Here is a 25,575-nt window from a genome sequence, read left to right on the forward strand (position 1 = left end):
TCAATGGATTGGTCAATGTATTGAAATCAATTCACATTTTAAAAATATTTTGGTGCAACCCCAATGCTTTAGAAAAGGCAGCTATTTTTTTATAAAAAAAAAAAAAATCAAAATTCTATTCGGAACCATTGTTGCTTATTGCCGGGGGGCGGGTGGGGAGACAAATGGTGTTACACACGCAGAAGGAATTACAACGTTTTCAACACGACAGACACGCTCCCAAATGCTGACACCGGCGCTCTTTCACGTGTCGGGTTATTGGTATTATTGTTATTTTTGGGATGGATGTAGCCACTTTTAATTCAAGTGTGAAAACGGTACGTATTTTTTGAAGTCGTTCGTCTGAACTCCCGCGTGTGTGCTAGGATGGTAGCATGCTAGCATGGCAACCGGCAGGTGCAGCATACCGCCTTCGTTTTATTCTTTGACAAAATTAGTACAGTGAAACTTTTGTTCGTATCATCGACTAACAAGTGAGTTTTGTTTCCGTACACGTTTTTTGTCCTTTGAAGACGTCGTGGTGAGACTTGCCTTATGTTAGCTGTGAAGAAAAGCCAATGCTAAAGCTAATGTCGTTAGGTCGCAGAGTTAATATCAATCTAATCTTTTTTAATGTCACGAAAGGGATAAAACGTCAATTCCTTTTTATGTCCACAGTAAATGCACAATAAGTCAAAAAATAACATTGTTTTTGTGAGGCGAACCTCTGTCCAAATTGCTGCGATTTTCATATTATAATTCCATATTTGTCAGTAATTGCATGAACTCGTTCATCTTTCACAATTGGTGTTGATCCATGAATATTTCCAAGGAGGTCCAACTCTATGCCTTTCTGTGCCAAATGTCACCCGAAAGCCCTTCATCCCGAACTATTTTTGTGAGTGGTATATTCTTCATGTGGTGGATATGTGTGTGTGTGTGTCATCATCCCCCCCCCCCCCCCCTATTTTTTTTAGCTACCTTGGAGGCGAGCCAGGTTGTCATGGTGATATTGCTGGGATGGCAGCAGGCGGCGGCGGACGTCAGGAGGAGCGGCGCAGTAGCGATGCCTGGTGAAGATGCCAGTTCGGGGGCTCAGGCCTCCCCACTGGTGGGGTATTTGGGAAAAGTCAGTGTGAGCCGTTGGTCGCGCTCCTCTCAACTCTTTTGTCACCTGCGCAAAGCTGAATTTGGTTGGAACACCGCTGTGACACACAGTGCCACTTCAAATTATTTCAAAAGACACAATGGAAATCTTTGGTAAAAGGCGAAAGGTTTGCTTGCTTCAATTTGGGTTGGTTTGAATAAGAAGGCAAGGTTTATAAATTTTTTTGTTGCCATACTGCGTTGAGCCAAATTAATGATAGTTTTTTTTTTTTTTTTTGACAAAATGTATCATTTAAAAAAAATTAAGTAAGGGAATACTTTATTTGGGAGATAAATCGTATGTAGGAGATTTGGAATTCAAGTTACATTATTAGCTTATGTTTTCTAAGAAAATAAACGGGGAAATTTCTGCCGGGGAAATTTTAACTTTTTTTTTTTTTATTATTTCAAAATTTCTCTCCCAAAAAATAAGACATCCTCCCCAGAAAGCTGCAACGTTTCATTTTTTTATTTAAAAATAACTTATTCTGAAAGACTTTTTTTCGCCCTCTAAAAATTTACAAACCTTTTTTAAAGAGAAATTAAGAGAGTTAATTCATAAAATAAAGCTATGTTCGCTTAAGATTGACTTTATTATTAAACTAGTCTTTATTTTTATGTGTACGATTGAGCATTTTAGAGCATTTTCCCTTTTTTTCCCGCAGTTTTAGTAATTTTAGTAAACTGTCTTTTCTATACTTTGTTTTTAAATCTCATCTGCTCTTTGTTTTTAAATGCTTTTAATTGTAAAATACATGGAGTTACCTTGTGTATCAAATTTGCCTATATAATTTGCCTTGTTTTATTCAAGAATTTCCCAAAAAGAGCCTAAATGATGCTTAAAAAAATGACACTAATCCTTGAATCTGCAGTTTAAAGGTTGTCTTACAAATGACACATTGCCAGCCAATAGTGTCCAAAATATCACATTTTCTTCAAATCTTGTGATGATCGCACGCTTGATGGTCATGTTTAACGAATGAGACATTTTATTTTTTGATAAAACTGGTGTTAAAATCCTTTAATTGAAGGATTTTACTCAACAAAGTCCTGAATTACCATTTTAAATGTCAAAAAATCCTTAAATCCCCTGTTCCAAGGTCCAAGAGAGGGCAGCGTCTCTCGACTGCTGTCCATGGTGTGCGTCCAAAGGTCTGAGCTCGTCCCTGCGCTTGTACCGCCTCAACCTGCATGAATCCATCACGCTGTGCACCGAGCCTCAGGTCGGCCTCCCGTCATTGCACACTTCGTTAGTAAAAATAAAGACCACACACCTCACAAGAGGGATTACTAGCTCCTTTCACACTGCCCATCTTAGCGGGGGTTTTCCCAGCTCGCGGACCTTGTTAAGGTACTGAAGGTACTCGGAGCACACCACACACAATACAACCCAAATTGTTCAATCTTTATGTGTGGGATCTGTAGCAGATTGAAAAGAAAGATTTGCAAAATCCTGATGTGTGCACCAGGCCTAAGGGAGGAAGTTGGAGGAGTTGTGCTGGGTTTGGTGGCAAGGTAGAGCTGAGTGTCATCCGCATAGCAATGAAAGTGTAAATTGAATTTTCAGGAGATATTGCCAAGAGGCAGAATGTAGGTCATGTAGAGGAGGGTGCCAAAGATGGATCCCTTGGGGACACCAGAGGAAATGGGGTACAGATGGGATTTGAATAGTTTGCATTGGACAAAGAAGTAGGATATGATGTAAAGAGGGGGGGGGAAACAAACACACTCTTGAATACTTTCTTTGTCATTTGATTTTTCTTCAGGGGATGTTGAATTTAAAAAAAAAAATAATAATTAAAATTGGAAATTGGATTTTTTTTATTCAGTGGCCTTAAAATTTAATTGGCCCAAGCACCCAGCCATTTTAACACCACTGTTTTGGCAGCATTTTCAATGCTACATGCTAATCCCGTGCTAACTGTATTCCCCCCCCCCCACCAACCGTCATCAACAGTGCCTCTTCCCTCTGGTCAGTCGCCCCCTGGAGGATGTTTTGGCCAGTTTGGTCCCTGCGGAGACGGCGGCTGGCGGCAGGAAGAGAAAGACTTTGCAGCAGCCGGACGAAGATGACTACGAGCCAATCAAAGTCAAGCGTTTGCGCTCTGACCAACTCCATGCGGATGCAGGAAGTGGCGATCTCAACGGCCATTACGACGCCACAATAACTCGTGTCCAACAATCCAATGGGAAGTCTTGTCCACCCCAGGATGGTGTTTCCAATCAGTCGGCAACTTGTACTGGACCTACACGCTGTCCATCGTTTTCTGTTGCACCTCAGATAGATGAAGACATTGGCTATTCCGACCAACTCGGAAGTGCTCCTGATGAACTTGTCAGCGGTCCCTATCGACCCGGTGAATCTGAAGAACCCGTCGACGCTCCCGAGAAACCCGTCGATGCTCCCAATGAAACAGTCGTCGGTCCTGTCACTGCTCCTCAGGAACCCATCGCCGCTCCAAGCGAACCCATCAACACTCCCGTCGCCGCTCCTGACAAAACCGTCGCCGATCCTGTCACGGCTCCCGAGGAGCTCATCGCCGAACCCGTTGAAGATTCCGACTTTGTCGACGCGCCAGTAAAGCCCGGCGTCAGTGCACCAGCGCAGCTCTTCTGGAAGAATGCTCACAACCTGTGCTGGTTGGACGTCCTGCTGGTGCTTCTGGTCAACTGCGGGAGCTTGAGGAAACACAAACCCCAGCACGAGCCTCGGCGTGCCGCCGTCTGGCGCCTGCTGAGCGGCTACGATGGCGCCCGTGACGCCCTCCGAGCGGGAAGCGGTGAGTGTCAGCTCATCTTACAGCGGTATCTTAAGAGGTTTTCCTGTCACGAGTCATCGCTTGATCTTTCGCGAGCCAACGTTTTTGGAACGGATTCATGGAATTTCAATTAATTCCAAAAGTGAAAATTGGTATGATTTATGAGTAATTTGAGAATTAAACTAGTTAAGACAAGCGACTGCGGTATTTGACTTTTACCCTCAACGTGGTCTGCTCTGATGATCTGCGCGCACAGGTGGCGACGCGAGGGCTCCGCGGGAGGCCGACGAGCGCCTGCAGGAGCTGAGGGCGGCCGTCTTTGAGCTGCTTCAGCCGCGGCTGCGCTGCAAACTTGGTGAGCGGCGGCCCCTTTTGAAGAGTCCGCTCGGACTTTGCCTTAACTCGACAATGGGGGGAGTGGAAGTGATCAACTCGGGCGGCATCTTATCATCTTCGCTGTTTATTACAAACGTGTCGAAGTCAGATCGTAGGGCAGGGGTGTCAAGCTCATTTTTGTCGTGGGCCACGTCGTAGCTTGGAGGGTCGTTATGGCTGTGAACCCATATGAATGTATGATCGCCTCATATTACACGCACACAAATTGATGGATAACTAGTTTTGAAATCTGAAGCCATTAATGGTTCAACTACACTTATTCAAGTTGTTTTAAAAGGGGATTTGTTAACAAAAAATGCTTACAATATCTCAGTATTTTTCTAAGTCAAGAATTTTCAATTTTGGTCTTTTAGCAAGAAACACAAAGTCAATGCACATGATTGCTCTCGCGGGCCACATAAAATGATGTGGCGGGCCGGATCCGGCCCCTGTGCCACCAGTTTGACACCATGTACTCGGGTGTCTAAATTTATGTGCCTTAAATCTGGTAGTCAGGCCTCCTAAGTCGGGTAGTTGTGTGTCGAAAGCCAGGTCGCGTTAGCTGTCCAAGTAAGGTGGGTAATCATTAGTCTTCAGTTTGTTTGTTTTTTGTTTTATTGTTTTTGAAGCCGCAACTCGCACAGAAGCTGATCGTGTCGTTTCCGTCCTCCTGAGTGTTCTCACCGCTTCTTCGTCCCACGCAGGTCAAAAGGAGAGTCCGGTGTTCGCCATGCCGCTCCTGCTGGCGGCCGACTCGTGGGCGGAGCCGCTCTTCCGGACCACCTTCCGCTGGGAGTTTAAGTGCTCCAAGTGCGAGAAGGTCGCCGGAGAAAGGTCACTACGCTTCCTAAGAGGAATTGATTTCATCCAGCAGCTCCATGGTGATCTGCACTACTTAGACTAACAACATGGCTGCAAGCACAATCAGTGTTGTTAACTTAGCGATTTGGTCGCCTTATGTAGCTACTTTTCTGACCTCTAGCGACTTCATTCGTCTTCCGTTCAGCTTCTCCTCACGCGGGTCGCTGCCGTGCTGGAGCCCATCCCAACTAGCTTCGGGCGGGAGGCGGGGTATACGCTGCACTGGTTGCTAGCCCATCGCAGGGCACATAGAAACAAACAAACATTCACACCTACGGTCAATTTAGTCTCCAATCAACCGACCACGCATGTTTTTGGGATGTGGGAGGAAAACCGGAGCACCCAAACGCCACACAGGCGGGGCCGGGGATTGAACCCCGGTCCTCATAACTGAGGCAGATTTGCTAACCACTGTTTCATCGTGCCGCGACTTGAAATACGGTTTATGAGTCAGGTCATTGGAGGAAATAAATTAAGAAGTCAAAGTACCACTTTAATTATGATAATTTTTAATTTAGTTGTGTGAAAGTAGCAAAAGTTGCTACTGGGGAAAATACGTTTCAATGTTTATTTGTCATCAAGACAAATACAGAAAATGCCAGAAGGAGGAAAAAAACAAAAGCAAAACTTTTTTGAGTAATGTATTCCATGTCATTTTCTTATTCAATAAGTTAAAGGAAAAAATCATTTCAAAGATGTAGTTTTAAGACTATATTGCTTTGCCCGAATATCCTAAATGTTTAACAGCAGTTTTAATTGTTTCAGGGTCACCAAAACGCTTCCCACCTTCACCAACGTGCTGCCTGACTGGCACCCAATGCGCGCCACCCACTTGGCGCTATGCAACGCGTGCGGCGCCCAGCACCAGCACAGGAGGATGACACTGGAGAGGTTAGGATTCACATCAAATGGGGGGGGGGGGGTCCTTTCACGCGGTTCGTTGACCCGTGCGGCCGTCGTGGTGTCCCAGGGTGCCTCCGGTGTTGGCGTTGCACTTCGTGGAGGGTCTCCCGCACGGCGACGTCGAGGCGCTGGGCTTCACCTGGGCGGGCCGCAGACACACGGTCACGGCGCTCGTCCAATACGACCGGCGCGCCAAACACTTCGTGGCGTGGACGCGCACGCCCGATGGTAAGTGCACCATTTGATTGATTGATGATTCTTTTTAGCTTTCTCCTTTGCCTTTCTTTCTGGCTCCCATTTGAGCATGTTCTCTCCTATTATCCCTCCTTTTTGCGGTTCAGGCTCCTGGCTGGAATTTGACGACTTGAAGCACCCCGAGAGCGCGCTCCACCCCACGCTGGCCGTTCCCTCTCCTGAAATGCACCTCCTCTTCTGGGAAGCGGAAGAGGATTCTCCCGGCTCTGGAGCGTGTTCCCCGTCTAGCACGCGACCGGATTCACAGTCCTCCCGTCGCGTAGCCTCGGACCGGCACCTGAGCGACGAGGCTTCGGAAGAGTCGTCGCTCTTCCTCGCTCTCGACGAAGAGGAGAACGCCACGACTGCGGACGCTCGTGGGGACGTGTCCGTTGGCTCCACCACGCTACTGGACACCTTCCATGGGCTGTCCCACGACGACATCATCACGCTCACCTTGATGGAGGTATGTTGTGGAATAAAATTCTCGTTCTGATATAGAAAATACCTGACAAGTCTTTGGCGACAGAGTAGCTTACGCCGTTTATCTTTGCGAAGAGGTCAGGCACTCAATACTGTGACTGGGCAGCATGATTGGTACAGATAGGCACCGTGCAAGTGGGTTTGTAATTGCCGCTGGGTGCCGCAAGATAGCAGCAAAGCACTTAAACAGAGACTGGGTTTCTGTTTGGATAGATTTGATTTACTCTGGTCTCAAACAACCGACGAAGAAATGCAACAAAGCATCGCAGACCCACATTACATAAATGACTGAATTTGTTAGTTCTGTTCTTCAACACAAACAAATCACCTTCACTTTACATAAACAATGTCAATAAACTCACCTTTAGACCGCTATATGCAATAATTTTGGCAAAGTAGACTACAGCGACTATTAGTAACTGCATTGCGAGAGAAGCAAAAATGTACTTCCAACATCACCAATGAATTAAACCCAACAATGAGAACCACCCTAATATTCCACCAGATGGCGCCCAAGTCATACTTTTATTTCTTTAGTCTGAGCACATCCTGACCAAACTATCTATTGAAGCAGAGTGTTATGATTCCCTACTGAAGGCCATTGAACGCAACCGGGAGACGTTCCAAAATAAAATTTTCCATTACAGGTCCAAGCTGACGCCCCGACGGATCACGAGGCGCTTCTGGACTGCGTTCCCGCGCCCGATAGCTCCTCCCTGACCCCCGATGACCCCGACGAGGCGCCGTCGGGCTCTGCCGAGTCCGATGTCGACAACGCCGACAAAGATCCCGATTTTGAACCCGCTTCGGAACAAGCGCCGAAGAGAAGCAAAAGGATCTCCGCAGTCAGACGACGATCAGCTAGAAAGACGGCCGGGACGAAAGCGGCGCCGCCGCAGGAATTGGACACTCAAGATGGCCGCGCAAACGCTCAAGATTTTCATCCGCCGCCTCCAAGTGTCCAGACGGCGTTGCCCATGTCCTCCGCCGGGCCGCCGCCTTTGGACCAGAAGTCCCGCTGGTCCTACATGCTCAGCCAGCTTCCTGTCAGTCAAAGGCCAACCAGCACCGAGCCGCCCCCTGCGCCCGTCAATCAATTTAAACCCCTCCCGAGTCATTCCACGGCCGTTCCCGCCAGGAGGCCGGCCGGTCCCCGCGCCGCTTTTCCTCAAACCTCAGCTGCTGCGCACGGACGACGGCCTCCCGTTGAAGTCCGCCGAGAGGTTCGGCGCATTCGGTGCCGCCGTCCAAATTCCGCCGCCGCCGCCTCCCAAGTGCAGTCGCGGCGGTGATATCTGTGCAGAGTCTGCGGGGTCGTGGGCCCCGCCGCCGGCCGTCCCGAGCGCCACGGAGGCGCTGCGCCGCAAGCTGCTGAAGAAGCTGAAGGCCAAGAAGAAGAAGCTGGCCAAGCTCAACCAGCTGTTGGCCGGCGCGGCGCCCGTCTCGCCCGTCAGCGTCACCTCATCCTCCACCTGCGACAGCCTCTTGCCGTCCGACCCGCCGCTCCCCTCGCCCGACAGCTCGGGCTTCCTCGACGTGCTCGCCGGCCGACGAGACGGGACCCCCGCCGCGCAGCCGCAAATGGAAAACTTCCTGGACGAGTTTCTGTCGACGTCTGAGACGACGGAGGCTCAGCGAGCCATGGAGAACGAGGCGCTCCGAGAACTGGAACTTTTTCTTCTATAGCGCCACGGATTTCCTGTGCGGGTGAGTCCATCTCAATCAATCACAATGCTGAATGTGTTGCGTGACTACGCTTGTAACGCAAAATGTGTGCGTCTCAAATTTTCTCTCTCTCTCCATTGAAAGGAAGGGAAATACCAGTAGGCCCTCCCAGCCTTCCCTACAAAAAAAAAAGCAAGAAACATTTTGGAAATGTTTTTAATGATCAAATAGCACTCTATAGTATTGAACTTTATAAAAACATACAGACGTAATTCAATCAAATGAAAAGAATGAAAGCATTTTTGCTTCAAAACAACGGACACTGTACTGCTCCTTCTGGTGTGTGCGCCTCGGCCACCTGGGGGCAGTATAAGACAGACATGGAGATGTCACGGCTCCTCAGTACGCCGCACGTTTTGTAGTCATTTTTCACAGAGGATACAGAATGTATGCCTGTGAGAATTGATTATATCTGTCTGCATTTGTGGCGCCACCGTTTTTTTGAAACGTCCGTTGCTTAAAAGTTTAGAATGCAGCGACAGGTCGATGCCGTGTCCGATTTTGTAGTGGCATTAAGCTAGCGGAAGGCAAAGCTGTGTGGTTGTTTTAAATGCACAGCGTTTAAATCCGTTTTATGCTTTAGTAAACGTCAACAGGGAGCGCCAATAAACGGCTTGAAGCCTCTTCGAAGAATCGTTGACTTCTGCCAAACTGCGACGTGAGTTGTTTGCTGCCGCTCGTCTAATCTACAGAATGACTCGTTTTAATGAAGCTCGTGAGATGAGCGGCTTTTCTCGCATATTCTAATTCATTGAGATGCACCTGTATGTTGATATGACTTTACGCGGAACTTCTCCTCTTGGAATTGCCTACGTTAGTGTGCAATACATGAATACTGTAAATTGTTTTACATGATGCTTATCATTTTTACATGCCAATCCAGAGCATTTTTTGTTGTTGTTTTGTTATAAGAGCCTGAATGACTACATTAAACATTAACACACATTTTGTTAACTTTGGTTCATTATGGTGGGGAGATCGAATATGTTCAGTTTAATTTATTTTGTAACTGTAAAGCACTTCTTGGCCCGAGCGTTCGTTTCAGGGGTTATGTTTTGTATATATTAAATCTGTATATAGTTACCACATTGTGAAATGTAGATGCAGCATCATGGTTTTCTGATTAAAGAGCACTACTGTTTTCATGTATCTTGTTTTGATGAATGATTTTTTTTGTATCCCGTGATATAAATTTAACAAGCATAGCAACCACCTTGCATGTTTATTAAGCAACTAACAATGAAATGAGAGTACTCTTGTTACTTGGCGGCAAGGTAGCCAAATAGCAAAAACTTTGTTTGGAGGCGGCTGTTCTACCCGTTGGCCGATTGGGCTCAGCGTTTCTTCCCCAAAATAAGACTACGTCACAGTGATTTCCTATTTGTACTTTTTTTCCCCTCAAACATTTTTTTTTAAACGCTTTTAATAAAACAACTTTATTCTCAAGCTATCGCTACTTTATTCTGGTGATATGAATTAACATCTCAAATTTAAATTTACAATGTTTCCTAAAAAATGTGAAATATAATTTTATGTAGAAAAATGAGACAATCCTCATTTAAAAAAAAAAAAAAATCTAACGTTTTATTCTCACATACCACTTTTCTGGATTACTAAAATTTCAGCACTCAGATTTATAAAATGCTACAATCTCGTAGTATTGCAACTTTTTTGTCAAAAAAATACATCTTTACACTCATAATTATATTACTATTGATTTTTCCAAGGGGAGAAAAACAAATTGTGACTGATTTTAAAAATGTTACCCTATGAAAAAAAAAAATCCAGGAAAAAAAGACTATTCTTGTCTGGTTACGTTTTTTCTTCAATAAATGTATTACAATTTTTTGGATGCCATTTGTTGTTGTTGTCGTTTATTTTGGGGATGTTTTTAGGGTTTATTATTATTTTAAAAAAACGAACAACTTTGTATTGAGGCAGTCAGTCTAGTTGCAGTGCACCACACGGTCAACAGATGGCAGTGGAGTCGTCCTTTTGGCTCGGACGTGTTTTGTTTTTCTTTCAACCTCCGAAGTGTAACAATGACGAGAATGTGTGAGTCATGTCCAGGTCCCAATTCCTTCGAGAAATCCATGCAAGTTATTAAATGCATAAGAATTATGTTTTGTACTGTTGTCATCCCATATGTTAAGTTCGACTAACCAATGACGAGTAACAATGCAAAATATGAATTTTGACTATTTCACTGTAAAAGCAGTTAGCGCAGATTAATTTACATGCTGTGTGGTTGGTAAATGTTTATTTCACCGACAAACGTAGACTCTGTACATTCAATATTTAATGCGGTAATACAATGTGGAATACTTATATTTTTGAAATAATAAAAATAGGAATTGCATCTTGTAATGACTTTTCCCCTCCAAACAATACAACCTTCTTTAAAAAAGGACGTTTTATACAGGTAAAAAAAAGATTATTTATCGTGGTTAGATTAAAAGAAAACGTCCTGACAAAATGTGACTTATCTGGAAATATTACCACTTTATGCCATTTTGCTTCAAAAAAAATCTTACTTTATTCTCCTAGTATTATTTTGTTCTCTTTAAAAAGACATTTACATAAAATCTTTTTTTTTTCCCTCCCCCAAAAATAATTTTAACGTTTTGTTGGAAAAAATAAGGCATTGTAACAAAAAGCCTTATTATAATATATTAATACATAAAATAATAAATATAAAAATAATAATAAAACATCATTTATATAATACAAATATATTAACTGACTAATTGATGAAAACTATACAACTTGATTGCTTTTTTTTTTTTAAAGTCTTTATTCTCCCCTTTAATATGAAAGAAAAATGTTCGAATGTTTTACACTTCTTGACGCTCAAAGACGCTTTCGAATTGCGCACGATTCGCCGACTCCACAGTCACACCTGGTGGTGGTAAGCTACGTATCCCCAAGAAAACACGACTAAATCAAAAACGTTACTGTTGCATAATTAGACTACTGTACATTTCTTTCTTACCACATACCAGCATGCAACATATTGATCTTCGAGCGTGTTCTTTGTTCGTTTTTGTTTGTTTGTTTGGTTTTTTGGGCGTGTGTTTTTCTTCCTGGCTTTTCTCCACAAGCCCCGCCCACGTCAAGGATGATTGGCTAGGCACATCAACACCCGCCTCCACGGGCCCTGATTGGCCGGGCAAGTTGTTGACCGCCCCCTCCTTGCCCCTCTCGAACCGGGAAAGTCACTTGTTCTTCAAACTGACAAACACGAACGCGAGCGCGAGCGAAACGCTCCCAAAACAAAGACGACATTGTTCAATTCACTTTTTTTTTTAGCTCCCAATATTTCCCTGGCGCTTTTACCTCGACACGTTTGTTACTGTGCGGGTGTCGTAAGGTGCTCGTAGGAATGCCTTTGGATGGAACAGGTGGCATTCACTTGTAATTAGACGGCACTCGGGCGCATTGGGGACAAGTCTAATTCCCGGACTACGAGCCCAGGAAGACGGTGGAGGAGCGGACAACAGTCATGCCGGTGGCCGAGTGCGAGCCGTTGCCGGAGGGCGAGGCCGACGAGGGCGCCCCGGGGCCGGCGGCGGCCACGCTGTGCGGCAGCCCGGCCGCAGACCTCCTCAAGAAGTTCTACCACACCAAGCGGGTCGGCAACTACCTGATCGGGAGGAAGCTGGGCGAGGGATCCTTCGCCAAAGTCAGGGAGGGGCTGCACGCCCTCACCGGGGAGAAGGTAAGGCAAGCCAGCAGCCGCACTGCATTGACACCTGTTTCGCAAAAATCCAACTTTTTGTATTCAAACATGCGACTTTAGCTATATCGCACTTAATTTTTCCCCAAAATACTTTGAGGTCAGATTAAAAGAAAGTTCTTGAAAAAAATCACATTTTATCGTTTTTTTTCTTAAAAATAACTTTCATCTCTTAATACTGAAAAGCAACTTTTTTTTCTTGAAAAATAAGACTTGTTTGGGAAAAAAATGACTAGGTAAAGTTAAAGGGAAAATAAACTGACTAATCTATTACATGTATGCATATAAAATATATCTAAAAAGTATCCTTTTATTTTTTTTGTAAAATTACATAGTTTTATGTATCCTTGACAAACAACTATTCGCATAACTTTTTTTACTCGCTTAAACCTGGTAAATGACATTGTACTATTACGCTTTTTTTATTTTATTTTTTGGTGGGTGGGGAATCTCGACACACACATTTTGATGCAAGTGTTGTGATTGCTCTCATTTCGTGCAACTAATGTTTGCCACAACAGCTGTTATGACGAGCAGACTGCATTCTGTTCCCAAACAATCCAAAGGTGACATTTTGTCCTTCGGCGGCGTTTCACGATCCCGCGTGGGGGAAGTCACTTGGCTCTTTTGTCTGTCGTCCTCGCTGGTGACCTCACGCACGCAGCTGACCTTTGTTGTTTTCACGACATTTCCTCTCTCGCTCCTTTGTGTGCGCGCGGTGAGCTCACCGGCGCCGCCGCCTTGGAGGGCGGGGCGACGCGAGTGGCCAATCGGGGAGCGCCGCCGACGCTTGCGTGCGCGTCGACGCCCGTGCGCGTGATTCATGGACCTCATCGGGATTCTGCTGAAGGCCACCCTGTGAGTTTTCTTTGTCTCGACCGTGCGGAGACGTGACTCTGCAGAAGGCCACACCGTGAGTTGCCTTTGTCTCGGCCATATAGAAACATGGCTTTGCTGAAGGCCACTCTATGAGTTGTCTTTGTGGAGATACAACTGTTGAAGGCTACTCCATGAGTTGTCTTTTGTCTAAGTCAGATGTGCGGAGACATGACTTCTGCCAGTGGCCACACCATGAGTTGCCCTTGTCTCGAAGATAATTTTTTTTTTGCTGAATTTCTTTTTTTTTAATATTACAAGAATAAATTTGTATTTTTTTCCTCTTAAACAACAATTCTAGAAGATAAAAAGGTCATGTTTTGACAAAAATTTGATTTAAGGATTTGTTTTTTTTATATAAAATATATTCCAAACATAAAATATTATATTTGATAAAATGACATTTGTCAAAATAAAAATTGTATTTTTCATTAAAAAAGTCATAATTAGTCAGATTTTGCAACACTGGCAATATTATGAGAATATTCCTATTTTTTTCTAGAAAAAAGACAATATTTTGAAGTCATATTTTTTGAGAAAAAATTTGGAATGTTGAGAATTTTGTTTTTCAAGATAAATGTAATTTAAATCTTTTTTCTATCTTAAAATGTATTTATTTTTTTGAGAAAACGTTGGAATACTATGCAATGGTCATATTTTATCACAAAAAAAAGTGGCAATATTATGGAAATAAAGACATTTTATTCCAGATAAAAGCCATAATATAATGAAATTGAAAGTAATATTTTGGGAGAAAAAAAGCCTGAGTAGAAATTGCATTTTTTTTTTCAAGATGGTCGTAATTTTTAACAAAAAGGTAGTAACATAGATTTACGTATTAAAGTTGTTTTATGAGATCAAATGTAACATTGCAAGAATAAAATTCACAAAAGAATTAGTAACACTACAAAACGAAAGTCCTATTTTGTGACCAAAAGCCGGCAATATTCTGAGAATCTCGTCCCATTTTTCCACGTGCATCTTTCGCGAACGTCGTCGGCCTCCCCGTCGAGCTTCCTGCGCCCTTTGTCCGAGATGATGCAAACCGAAGCAATCGCGCCGCCACACAGCCGGGGAGGGGGGAGGGGGGAGGGGGCAAAGGGTTTATGCACGCTGGAAGCATCCCTGGAAAGTGCCCATTTCACACAGTCTGTCTCTGTGTGTGTGTGTGTGTGTGTGTGTGTGTGAAAGTGAGGCGAGGTGGGGTCACATGTTTTGGACGTTTGTACCGTAACCCACTTTCCCACCATGTCGTGCCCCTCCCCCCTTTTTCTGTCTGAGGGGAGCCTGGTAAACAACTGAACCCCCACCCCCGAAATCCCCCGGCTGGGGAACCCCCGCCGCACTCTGTCATAACAATGAGCATTTCGCGCTCTTTTTTTTTTTTTTTTTTTTTTATGCTATTAATTTAACTCGATGCATTATGAATAGTCATAAACGGCACCTCGCACATTAGAAATAAACCCGGTTATTCATGATATTGAAATCAAGTTTTTATGATAATAATAATAATAATAATCCATAAAGTAAAAAAAAAAAAAAAAAAAAAAAAAGTCCACTACATGCTTAGAAAATTGACTTATCATGGTTTTAATGTGATATCTCCTCTGGCTACCTCGCACAATAGAAATCAACACGACGAGTAGAAATAATCCACAAAGTCACAAAAGTTGCAGCGCGTGCTCCTAAAAGCAATTCGGAGGTGAGCGTGCGCCCAAAGGACGAATGGCAGACGGCCGACCCGAAGGACGGGACGACCGTTCGCCCGATTCGTACGCCGCCGTCTCCTTGAGATGATTTGCCATCGGTCGGCCGGCGGAATGTAATGAGGACCCGGGCGGCGAGCGGCGACGTCATCGAGGACGTTCCGGACGGCAAAGGACGGGAATTTGATTTGTGGGGCGAACCCCTCCCCGAGCGGCCCCCCGTTCCCTTGGGTGCCAGCTGCAAACCAAATTCAGGAAAATGTCTCTCGGGCCATTTGGCCTCCTCGACGGCTCGCTTTGCGAACCCCGCGCTGGCGGCAGCTGCTAGCCGGGTGTGGCGTCATGTCGCTATGTCACCTGTTACCCACGCCGCGTCTCCCAGGATGCATCTGGGCATTCCATATTTCCACAAATGCACGACTGAAAAATGCTCACGAGGTCTCCGACCTTACACCAAAGTTGAGATTCATTTGGTATTTCGATTATTAATATTATTAAAAAAAAAAAAAATTCCACCCATGGTTCGCTACACGATTGAATTTTTGAACCATGTGATACTTTTCGAGCTGCAAAAATGAATCCGTTATTGGCCGACTGAATCAACTCTTTTGCAAATCCTTGGAATCGCTTTGACTGGAAAACAACGATGAACGTTTTTGGCAGAAACTGAATGGTAATCACTTTGTGTGTCTGCATTTCTGCTCTGTCGATTTGAAATCATGTTCTGCTATTGCATATTTTTAGAATCGATTATTCTACTGAATATCCTATCAATTAAGTTTCTGTAAGTAATCATATAAACATTGATTTTTCATTATTAAACAACAATTTGCACCCGAGGTGCAGGTCTTATTGTTGTCCAGTTGTGGGCGCTATCCTCATGTCCTCTACTGTAGTATCTGTGATTTTGAGCGTGCACATCTTTAAAAGGCGGGGCCCGCGGGGCCCGACCCGACGGTCGCCCTCTCGACGGCAAGTAATAGCGCACGCGTCCCGCGCGAACGGGGCTTGGCGCTATCGGGCGGCAACTAACGCGTGGGCGCCTCCGGCAGGTGGCGGTGAAGGTGATCGACAAGCGCAAGGCCAAGAAGGACTCGTACGTGACCAAGAACCTGCGTCGCGAGGGCCACATCCAGCAGATGATCCGCCACCCCAACATCACGCAGCTGCTGGACATCTTGGAGACGGAGAACAGCTACTACCTGGTGATGGAGCTGTGCCCGGGCGGAAACCTCATGAACCGCATCTACGACAGGAAGCGGCTAGACGAGCGCCAGACGCAGAAGTTCATCCGCCAGTTGGTGCTCGCCGTCGAGCACCTGCACAGGGCCGGCGTCGTGCACAGGTACGCCCGCCGCGCCGCTCGGGATTATTATTGTTGTGATAATGATCACAGCGCTGAAGTCCAAACTTGAAAGTGTCTCCATGTTTCGAAACTCAAAACCCCAACTCGCCCTGGCCTGAAACCCTCATTCAAAACCTGACCCTTGCTTAAAACGCCAACTGGAAAGCTTAACCCTGTCTTGAAACCCAAACCAAGGAGTTGAGACTCCAACTTGAAACCTTGACATGAAGCCGTAATTTAACCCTTATATTGTATTGTGTTGAATTGTTTGAATTGAAAAAAACTGTGCAGCAACCAATTCAAATGATCAATCAATCAATCAATCAATCAATCAATTTGAAAGCCTAAGCCTGTTTGAAATTGTCATTTGAAAGCCTGACCTTGTCCAGAACCCAAACTCTGAGTTTGGGAGCCTCACCCTTGATTGGTGGCCACGCGCGTCCTGAAACTTTAGTCCACGTGATTTCATCTTCTCGGTGATCGAAGATCGGCGGGCGCGGCCCGTAACGGGAGGGCGTTTGTGTGGGGCGGCGCCCGCCTCTCCTGCTCCAGCACGGCGAGGGATGATGTTTTGCGCGTTATTTGATGCGAAAGGCGTCTTTTCTCTCTCTCTGCCGCAGAGACCTCAAGATCGAAAACCTTCTGTTGGACGAGCAAGACAACATCAAGCTCATCGGTAAAAAGAAAATCCCTTTTTCTCCAAAGTATGACGACAACCCCAGAAATAACACCCTGCCCCAATGCAGATTTCGGCCTGAGCAACTGCGCCGGCATCCTGGGCTACTCGGACCCCTTCAGCACCCAGTGCGGGAGTCCGGCCTACGCCGCCCCGGAACTGCTCTCCAGGAAGAAGTACGGACCCAAAGTGGACGTCTGGTCCATGTGAGTTCTCCGTAGACTTCTCTATCCAACTCGGCTCGCATTCGGGAACTTGAACGGTTCGGCTGCCGAAGGGCTCGCAAGCCACGCGAGACGAGATTGTCGGTCGAATTCCCACGCGTACGCGGAAAATCCATTTTGCGGGTTTCGCAGTTAAAACGACTCTGAATCGGAGGTAAAATGTCAAGGAAATTTCCATCCAAGATTCAAACAAGAATCCGGAACAACTTTGAAAATGACAAACGGAACAGAGTCAGTTTGACTTCGGAGGGGTACGCGACAAAGTCTGGACCTTTGTGTGAGATTTTCTCCAAGCGAATTACAAATGGTACAAGCTCAGGGATTAAACCGCTGGGATGGGATTTTCCATCCAAAATCCAAACCGCAATCGAGAACCAATGAAAACAAGAAACGGAATGGAATAATGGATATTTGCTATTGGCCAAAATAGATTTGAAATTGGAACAAATCAAAGTTGGAACAATTCTCCTGCACTCGTGCGAATGGCATTAAAATGCTTCTTACTCGTGATTTTTGTAGAAGCAAAGTCCGCCCAAATTCTGGTCCAATTCCAAATTGTTTGAAGTTCAACCTTGGACTCCAACAGTTCACCTGTCAAACAATTTGGAGGTGGGACTTTTAACGGAAAGAAAACGCGCAACAAATGAAGGATATTTCCTGTAATAATAGATAAACGTGCTGCAAAATTGGAACGAACGGAAGCCGGACGAGCCTCCCGAAACCGATTCCGTTTGACTTCTGAGTCTTCTTAATGGATTGGAGTCCATCCGCTCAAAATTGGGAGCTAAAATCTCACGGGAATTTCCATCCAGAATCCAAAACCCCAATGAAAATGAGACCAAGTCCTAAAAAAGAAGAAATTCCGTTTTTTGGGGGAAGGGAATTAAAAATCACTCTGGAATGAATTCAATTTGACTTGCGAGTGTAAAGCGTCGCCGCGGCGTGAGAATTCAGGAGGCGTGTGACATGTGCGTGTCTCGCAGCGGCGTCAACATGTACGCCATGCTGACGGGCACGCTGCCCTTCACCGTGGAGCCCTTCAGCCTGCGGGCGCTGCACCAGAAGATGGTGGACAAGGAGATGAACCCGCTGCCGCCCTCGCTGTCCACAGGTAGCGTCGCCGTACTTTCAAGGCAAATCGACTTTTGCTGTCTTTTTATGGAGGCCACGTCACCCGCTCATAATGTTCACGCGTAGACAACGACAGGTCTTAAATGCGACTGAAGTAGCCGTAAAAAAAATAAAATAAAATACGAATAATCTTGATGGAAGTCACTTCAAAGTCCTAAATTCAAAGCAACTGGTGTCAAAAAGTCTTAAATTCTTCAATTTGATGAAAAGGGTCTTAAAAAGTCTTCTTCCATTTGAAAGAAGCGGTCTTTAAAAGTCTTAAATTCAATGCAAGTGGTCTTCAGATTTTTCAATTTGATCAAAATTGTCATCAATTTGATGACGTTTTTTGTGGCTGTAATTCGGACGAACGGCCCCGAAGAGCAAAATGAACGGCAGGAAGTCGTCGACGCTGACGAAACGCTTCGCGCGGGTCGTACCTCAGCGTGACGCAACATGGCCGCCGTGCGCGCGCGCGGCCTCTGAGGATTATTCATATTCTTATCCGAGCCTATCGTGTCTTTAATTCGTAAGCGCGGCGTCACCTCGATGCAAGGGCGGGCTTAACCCGCTTACGTAAGCGTCCGTTCGTAAACGCCGACGACTCGGGGCCGTCTTGCGTAACGCGGACGCTTGGCACCGAGAACATTTTCCAATCCAGCTTTTCGACGGCTCCTCTTCAATTTTCCTCAGTTATCCTTCGGACCTTCTTCCTCGCACGCACGTTGAAAGATTTTTACAAGGCCACACGCGATGAACGATGTTGTAGAACAAGGGATCCGATGAGACCGGCCGGCCTTGAAAAGGTCTCAAATTTGACCAACTTAAATCTGATTGAAGTACTCGTTAAAGAGTCTTCAATCGATCGGATCCGAGGTCGTCTTCGGTTTGCCGTCGTTCGATCGATCGTACGGCGCGTCATCTTTGTTCTTTTTCGGGTTTCAGCCGCCGTCTGCCTGCTGAAGAAGCTCCTGGAGCCCGACCCCAACAAGCGGCCCAACATCCACCAGGTGATGGCCGACTCGTGGCTGCAGCTGGCCAACAGGAACACGGGGGCGCCCTACCTCAACAGGTACACGCCCCCCGCGCCTCCCGCCTCCGTCTGTTAGCGTCTCCTTTCTAAACCCTCGCTCGCTGAAGGATCCACATCGAGGAGATCGACCACACGGTCCTGCTGCACATGACGGAGAAGATGGCCTACAAGCACAGCGAGGTCCTCAGCGCCGTCCTCACCAACCGCGCCTGCCACACGCTGGCCGTCTACTTCCTGCTCAACAAGAAAATGAAGAGGCTGTCCAAAGAGTACAGGGTACGTACCTTCTCTTACCAGGAACTGGAATGAAACCATTGGGATTCTGATGGAAAACTCTGACATTTCGTCACCTCTTAACTGGAACACGAACTTGGGAGTCCATTTGAAGATTCTGCCATTTGTCTTCAAATCTTACATTTCAAATATTTGCCTTAAAAAGGCTCTTCAATTGGAGAGAATCCGTTGTTAAAGAGTCTTCAATTTCAGTTGTAGATTTGATCAACGTGCCAGTAAAAAGTCTTACATTTGAGGAAAGAGTCCCAAAACGGTCTTAAATTTGATAGAATTAGTTGGTCGTAGTGGTCTTCCATTTGACATTAAAGTCTTGAATTTCATGAAAGTGGCCTTTGATAGCAGATGTTAAAAACTGAACTCTGACCAAAGTGATCATCAAAAACCTTTCATTTAATCCCCAAACTGTCCTTCGTTGACTTTAACGAGAGGCTCTCGAATTTGAGTGACCTTCAAATGCGTTCCTCAGGAGCTGCAGTTCCAGGAGAAGAAGAAGGGCGACAAGCCCAAGAACGAGTACTTCCAGACGCAGTGGCGCAAGCACGTGGACAAGCTGACCATCCCGCCCAAGCAGACGCCCGTCTACTTGGCCGTGAGCAAAGGGCCCAGCAAGGACAAGAAGCACCGCACCGGTGAGCGTCCTCACGGCCGCCTCGCCGTCTCTGCTCGCCGTCTTTGTTTGCGCCTCATATCCGCGTGTCGCCTTTGTCCGCGCAGGGTAGGTTGAGCCAGCACGCATGTTCTCGTTACTTGTCCGTCCGTTGTTTCCGTCCGCCCGCCTGAGAGGAAGCGTCTCGGACGACACGACTCGTGTGTAATCCCTCAGAGGCTCAAGTAGAAGCCACTCGTTGTCGTCGTCTATTCAAACACGTGGATGTCCGCTCCTTACAAGCTTAAGAGTTGCTGAGAAGGAAACCAAATATGATCTACATATATCACGGTACTTTTGAGGCCCGTAAAAAAAAAAAAAAGCAAAGTCTTGACTTTGATCAAAATGATTTGTCCGAGTTGATGGGTTCCCGTCCCCCTCGGAAATTCAAAGATTTCACCCTTCGAAAAGTCTTCGCTTTCATCTAAAAAGACGAGAGCGGACATCCGCGTACCGCGCGCGTTGGGGTATGCTAACAGCTAACAGTCGCTTGCGTCGTCCTGTCCCGTAGGTCTGCTACGTGCTCTGACTGGTGGCCATCGTAACTCCCCGCTGGCGCCCCCGGGCACGGTGGCATCGTCGTCCATGGAGTACCTGGAGATCCAGCCTCTCTTCTCGTCCCACACGCCTCAACAGCGCCGCCGGCTGGCCACCATGCCGCCCGTCAACAACAGCGGCAGCCCCGAGCACGGCGTGCCCGCCCCGCCCGCGCCCTCGCCCATCGGCATGCACTCGTTCGGCTCGCTCTCCAAGGCCGAGCGGCTGGACGACACGCCCGCCTCGCCCTGGTACAAGCTGACCAACGGGACGCTGTCGCCGCCCCGCCACGTCTCCGCCTTCCAGCCTGACTCGTCCTACCTGAAGAAGGCCACCGTCCCCAGTCCGCCCGTGCTCATCGTCCACCCGCAGCCCAAGAAGAGCGTCTCCGCCGACTGGGGCGGCGGCTTCTCCTCCGACGCCGGCGGCAGCCCGCCCAGCGCGGCGGGGAGCCCGCCGGGCGGCTCGGGCTTCAGCCCGCCCAAGTCGGCCTTCAGCCCGCTAAACCCGGCGTCCGCCTTCAGCCCGCCGTCCAATCTCGGCGGTAGCGGCAGCGACTCCGACAGCCCCACGCAGCGCGCCAAGTTCCCCTGCGTGGGCGTCGGCCTGGCGCTCAAGAAGAAGGTCCAGCTGCAGCCCTTCAGCTTCCGGCCCGAGCAGGTGGTGGAGGAAGTGGTGTCCCCGCCGCCCTACCCCATGCAGACTCTGCTGTGCGCGTCGGGGGCGCTCAAGACCCTCTGCTGAGGGGCCCGGACAAGACCGCTGCCCGAAAACCAGAAAACTGTGAACTGTCCCACTTGAAAATGGATCTGAAAGCGACATTTGGATCCCCGAGCAATCAGTCCTGGATCCGTGTTTCCCAACCTACATTGCGCCAAGGCGCAGATTTTATATTCCAAAAAATCACCCGGCACACCACCAAATAAAAAGTGCCCCATTTTTTCAGTTTGGCGTTCTTTGCCCAAAAACCCAAAAACAATTCGCTGTTTCTGTGCTCAGGCCAAAGTGATTTAAGAAAATAAATACATCAAAAATGCTTTGCTACCTTCTTGTGGCATCTTAGTGCCAAGGAACTATGCTGAAGTGAGTAGAAGAGCTTCTTTCCGATTACACTGAGGTCGTGCAACTCCAAATTCAGACTTGCCTGTAAACTGGCAAAACCCGTCACGCTTCCAATTCTGCGATGCGCCGTACCGCGAGCGGTGAACTTCGCTGTACTTGTTCTTCTCTGTCACTTTACATCGATTGCATAGATGGATCTCCAAAAACAAATGGCAACGTTTTCGGACGAATGTGGTTGGGAATCACTGTGCTTTGAGGACACCGCGTCAACACGCGCGCTGTATTATACACGGAATTTTGCGGTTCTAACGACGTGGTCGCTAACTGAGCCGCCGACTGATTCGCACCAGCTAAAGGACCCGCCTCTTCCCCCGTCCCGACTACACTTTGTGTTCGCTACGTGTTTTCTGAGACGTCTTCGCCGGACCTCCGGCTCGGAATTCCGAGCGAGCTCTCGCTGCGCTATTCAAAGGAAAGCCAAAATGGTGTAGCGTAACCGCAATGTTTAACGCCGCTTACCTCAGTTTTTTGTTCAATACCGACTACGTAGGTGCCAAGTGTTGTTTGTTTTTATGGCGACGGCGCTAGTTTCCGTCCTGGCTTTTTATACCAGCTCTTATGTCCGTTATTTTCCACTCTGGGTTAGAAACAGTTCAGTATATTCCAAAGCAACTTTAAGAGCATTCGTAGCCAGTCGGAAGCATGAATAAAGTCGCAAGTTTAACTTCAATTAGTGTTCCAATGGGGACTCATTTGGGTGAATTCCCGAGTAGGAGTTCACCCCAAATGGCCGACTTCCTGTTCCATTTGGGGTACTGGTTCTTGAGACTTTTAATCGTGCGTCCGAGTGTGATAAACACGTCCACCCGATTTCCCGTCAAACTGCCGTCGGGGTGCTGATTTTTCTTTTCTTTTCTTTTATTTTTTTTTAATTTAATTTTTTTTTTTTTTTTTTTTATAAATACTTTCCAGGAGGTGCCAGATGCTCGGGCCTTAATACTGGAATCCATTGAAAATAACATTTGAAACCAAAAATTAGGTTTGCTTGTGGCATTTCCGAACAAAGCTTTTAGCAAGCTAAAATGCTGTTGGCGTGTGTACAAATAGAAAAAAAAATCATACCTGCAGACATTGCGCATGTCTTGCCTGTTTTTGTGTGAGAAAAACAACAAAAGAAATTCTAATGAGCCTTATTTTGAAAGTTGACGTTTCTAAAAAAAAAAACAAAAAAAAAACACAAACAAACCACTCGTGTTTGTCTTAAAGCTGTAGTTTGTGCAATAGTCTTAAATGTTTACTGCAATGACTAATAACGAGTTTTTGCCAAGATGGGAAAAAAAAATAATAATGTAAATAACTTCTTGAAGCCATTTGTGAATTTTTCGTTTTTGGCTTCTTCAGCCGCACGGGGCTTCGCAATGGTAACCAATCTAAGGAAAAGTTGCATGCAATGTTGTCACTGTTAGCAGTCTTTGTACCTTTCTTATTTTTTTCAATTGTGTCAATGCAGAGATTGATGCTGACTCGGGGGAAGACTTTTGTAAGGTTTTGTAACGATGAATGCTTTTGTTGGTTTGTTGAGAGATTTCTATGCTGTGTAAAGTTATTTAAAATATTTATATTCAAGTTAAACACTTTGTCTTTCATTTTGTTGTTCTGTGTGTGTGTGAAAGGTGTAGCGATACTGGCACGGAATTGTGGGTTTAAGGCCACCTTTGAATTTCCCACAGACAAAATACCCCCATTTTTTTGTAAATTGAGTCAAATGCTTTCAAAAAAGAAAGTGAAGTGGTCCTAAAATTGAACCCTGTGGGAGCCCTTCTATAACATGGTCAGAGACAAAACTCACCAACCCTAACAATCTGTGTGCGACCTAAGAGGTAACAATTTTTTTTGGGGGGGGGGGGGGTGTTCTACCTTAATACATGGCAAATAAAGATTATTCTGATATAAATGAAGACAGCTAATTTTTTTTGGGGGGGGGGGGGGGGGGAATTGGTCTTTCAAAGCAATCTTTGAAAAGCGAAATAAGGTGAATTGTTTTAGCCCCTTTCACGCCGGCTGGCAACGCCAGCTGTGGTTGCTGTTCTGTGTGAAAGGTATACTGACACAGAGGGGTGAGTTGAAGTCAACCATGCGATTTCCTGGATTTGGAGGTTGGAGCGGTTTTTAGTTGGGTTCTGCATGAATGACAAAGGGTGAATAAACGTTGGCTAGTGTTATACCTTAGATCTGTGTGAAAGGACCCACTAAGGCATTTTGAGCTTCTATTCAAGTTACCAAATTTGGTTCTTCACCTGATTTAAACTTAAGATGTTTTGGGGAAAAACGGGGGAATTAAATGAGCCCCCTTTCGCCCTGCCGTCAATGTTTGTTGATTGTGTGAAAGGTACCGACACCGAATTGCGGGCTGAAGTCGGCTAGAAATTTCCCTCTTTCTTAGATCGCATCTAAAAATGGAAGGGCAAATAGTTGAATCTGAAGTTACCAAAGGAGTTCTGCGCTCAAGGCTAAATCTAAATGTAGCGCCTCCGTTTCCCACGGGACACCTGCGGCTGCGAAACAAAACGACGGACCCTTACAACAGCTGAAAGACCCTTCAGAGGGTTTTACGCATTTTAGGAGCCCGCCCCATCCTGAACACAAACTGTAGACCTTAATCCACTCAGCTGTGGCTCCACTTAAACCTCTTTGGCTCAACACTGGCCTAACCAGACAAACGGGGGTACAAAGGGCGGGCGGGGGGCACCCGACCGACAGTCAACACATGCCGAGGATGACACGGTCGGCGTGGTCGTAAGTGGATTTAAACAACAAAAACAAAAAAAACGCGTCTGGTTCCAGATCCTTTTGTTTATGTGCCGAGTTCAAAAGCCACAGCCCGTCAAAATCAATCGTGCGCTTGCTCCGATAGGAACGATATTCCTCGGTAAAGAAGAAAATGGCAACTTTTTGAGACGTGACTTGACAGGAAGTCAAATTTGAACTTTAAACTTGAACAAAATGCAAAATCGTGGATCAGTATCCTTCAAAATCAATCGTGTTCTTGCGCTGATAACAACAATATTTCTAATCACCCTTTGAGATGTGACTTGAAACGTGTAACTGTTCATCACAATAACAATAAATAATAACTAATTGAAAATCAAAAGGGTTCTTGCTCTTATAAAACAATAATTCCTGGTCAAGATGAATAGAAAATTGTGACTTTTGACATAACTTGTAATCGCACTAATACTAATATTAAAACGTTAAACTCGCTGTAATGTCCTTCAAAATCAAATGTTTTTGCTCTGGGGTAGGACAATAACCACACACGCATTTGCACGACGACATGAATGTGTGTTTGTTTGGCGAAACAAGCAGATGTTTGCCGGAGACGATTTGACGTCATTTACAATGAACACGTGCGCGTGTTGTACGTCACGCACGCACACATTCGATTCGATTCGATTCGATTAGTGCAGACTTGTTTATCAGGGAATGAACACTTTCTTCTTCAAAACAAAAAGATGAGAATAAGCTGTGTCTTTGCTAACATGACTGATTACAATATTGATGATCATTTTCTCATTTGATGAACTTCTCTGCATTTATTGTCAGCTATCGGACTTGATTATAAACACACGTTAGCTTCATTGAAGACACTCAAAGTCGTAGAGAACAGGAATGCGCCATTGTCTGTATATGCACTGACAGTATTACATTTGTTTTCAATGAATAAAATACATGACATTGCCTTTTTTTTTTATTTTATTTGTTTTAGTTACACAGCCTTTATTCATGAAAAGCATCTGTATAAACCAATGTATTAGTTTTTATTCAATCATCTGTTCTTATCATTACATTAAATGATTTTTTTTGG

The 25,575-nt window shown here is 45.8% G+C and overlaps 2 protein-coding genes across 2 annotated transcripts; both read left to right on the plus strand.

Annotated features, from left to right (window-relative positions):
* Window positions 1–155: 155 nt before the first annotated feature.
* Window positions 156–10,586, plus strand: uspl1 (ubiquitin specific peptidase like 1). The gene is given in 11 exon segments (XM_061702119.1): window positions 156–317; window positions 957–1,108; window positions 2,226–2,348; window positions 3,083–3,905; window positions 4,141–4,239; window positions 4,964–5,093; window positions 5,886–6,011; window positions 6,091–6,251; window positions 6,365–6,723; window positions 7,388–7,898; window positions 7,900–10,586. Coding segments are annotated over 10 exon segments (2,985 nt in total). The 5' UTR covers window positions 156–317; window positions 957–982; the 3' UTR covers window positions 8,427–10,586.
* Window positions 10,587–11,708: 1,122 nt separating this feature from the next.
* hunk (hormonally up-regulated Neu-associated kinase) lies at window positions 11,709–22,650 on the plus strand. The gene is made up of 9 exons (XM_061702092.1): window positions 11,709–12,183; window positions 15,836–16,128; window positions 16,749–16,804; window positions 16,875–17,010; window positions 18,012–18,139; window positions 19,084–19,210; window positions 19,279–19,447; window positions 19,932–20,094; window positions 20,623–22,650. Exons 1-9 carry the CDS (start codon window positions 11,968–11,970, stop codon window positions 21,390–21,392), a joined length of 2,058 nt encoding a protein of 685 aa, XP_061558076.1. The 5' UTR covers window positions 11,709–11,967; the 3' UTR covers window positions 21,393–22,650.
* The last annotated feature ends 2,925 nt before the right edge of the window (window positions 22,651–25,575 follow it).

This window comes from Phycodurus eques, chromosome 17 (genome assembly GCF_024500275.1).
Source record: "Phycodurus eques isolate BA_2022a chromosome 17, UOR_Pequ_1.1, whole genome shotgun sequence".
NCBI lineage: Eukaryota > Metazoa > Chordata > Actinopteri > Syngnathiformes > Syngnathidae > Phycodurus > Phycodurus eques.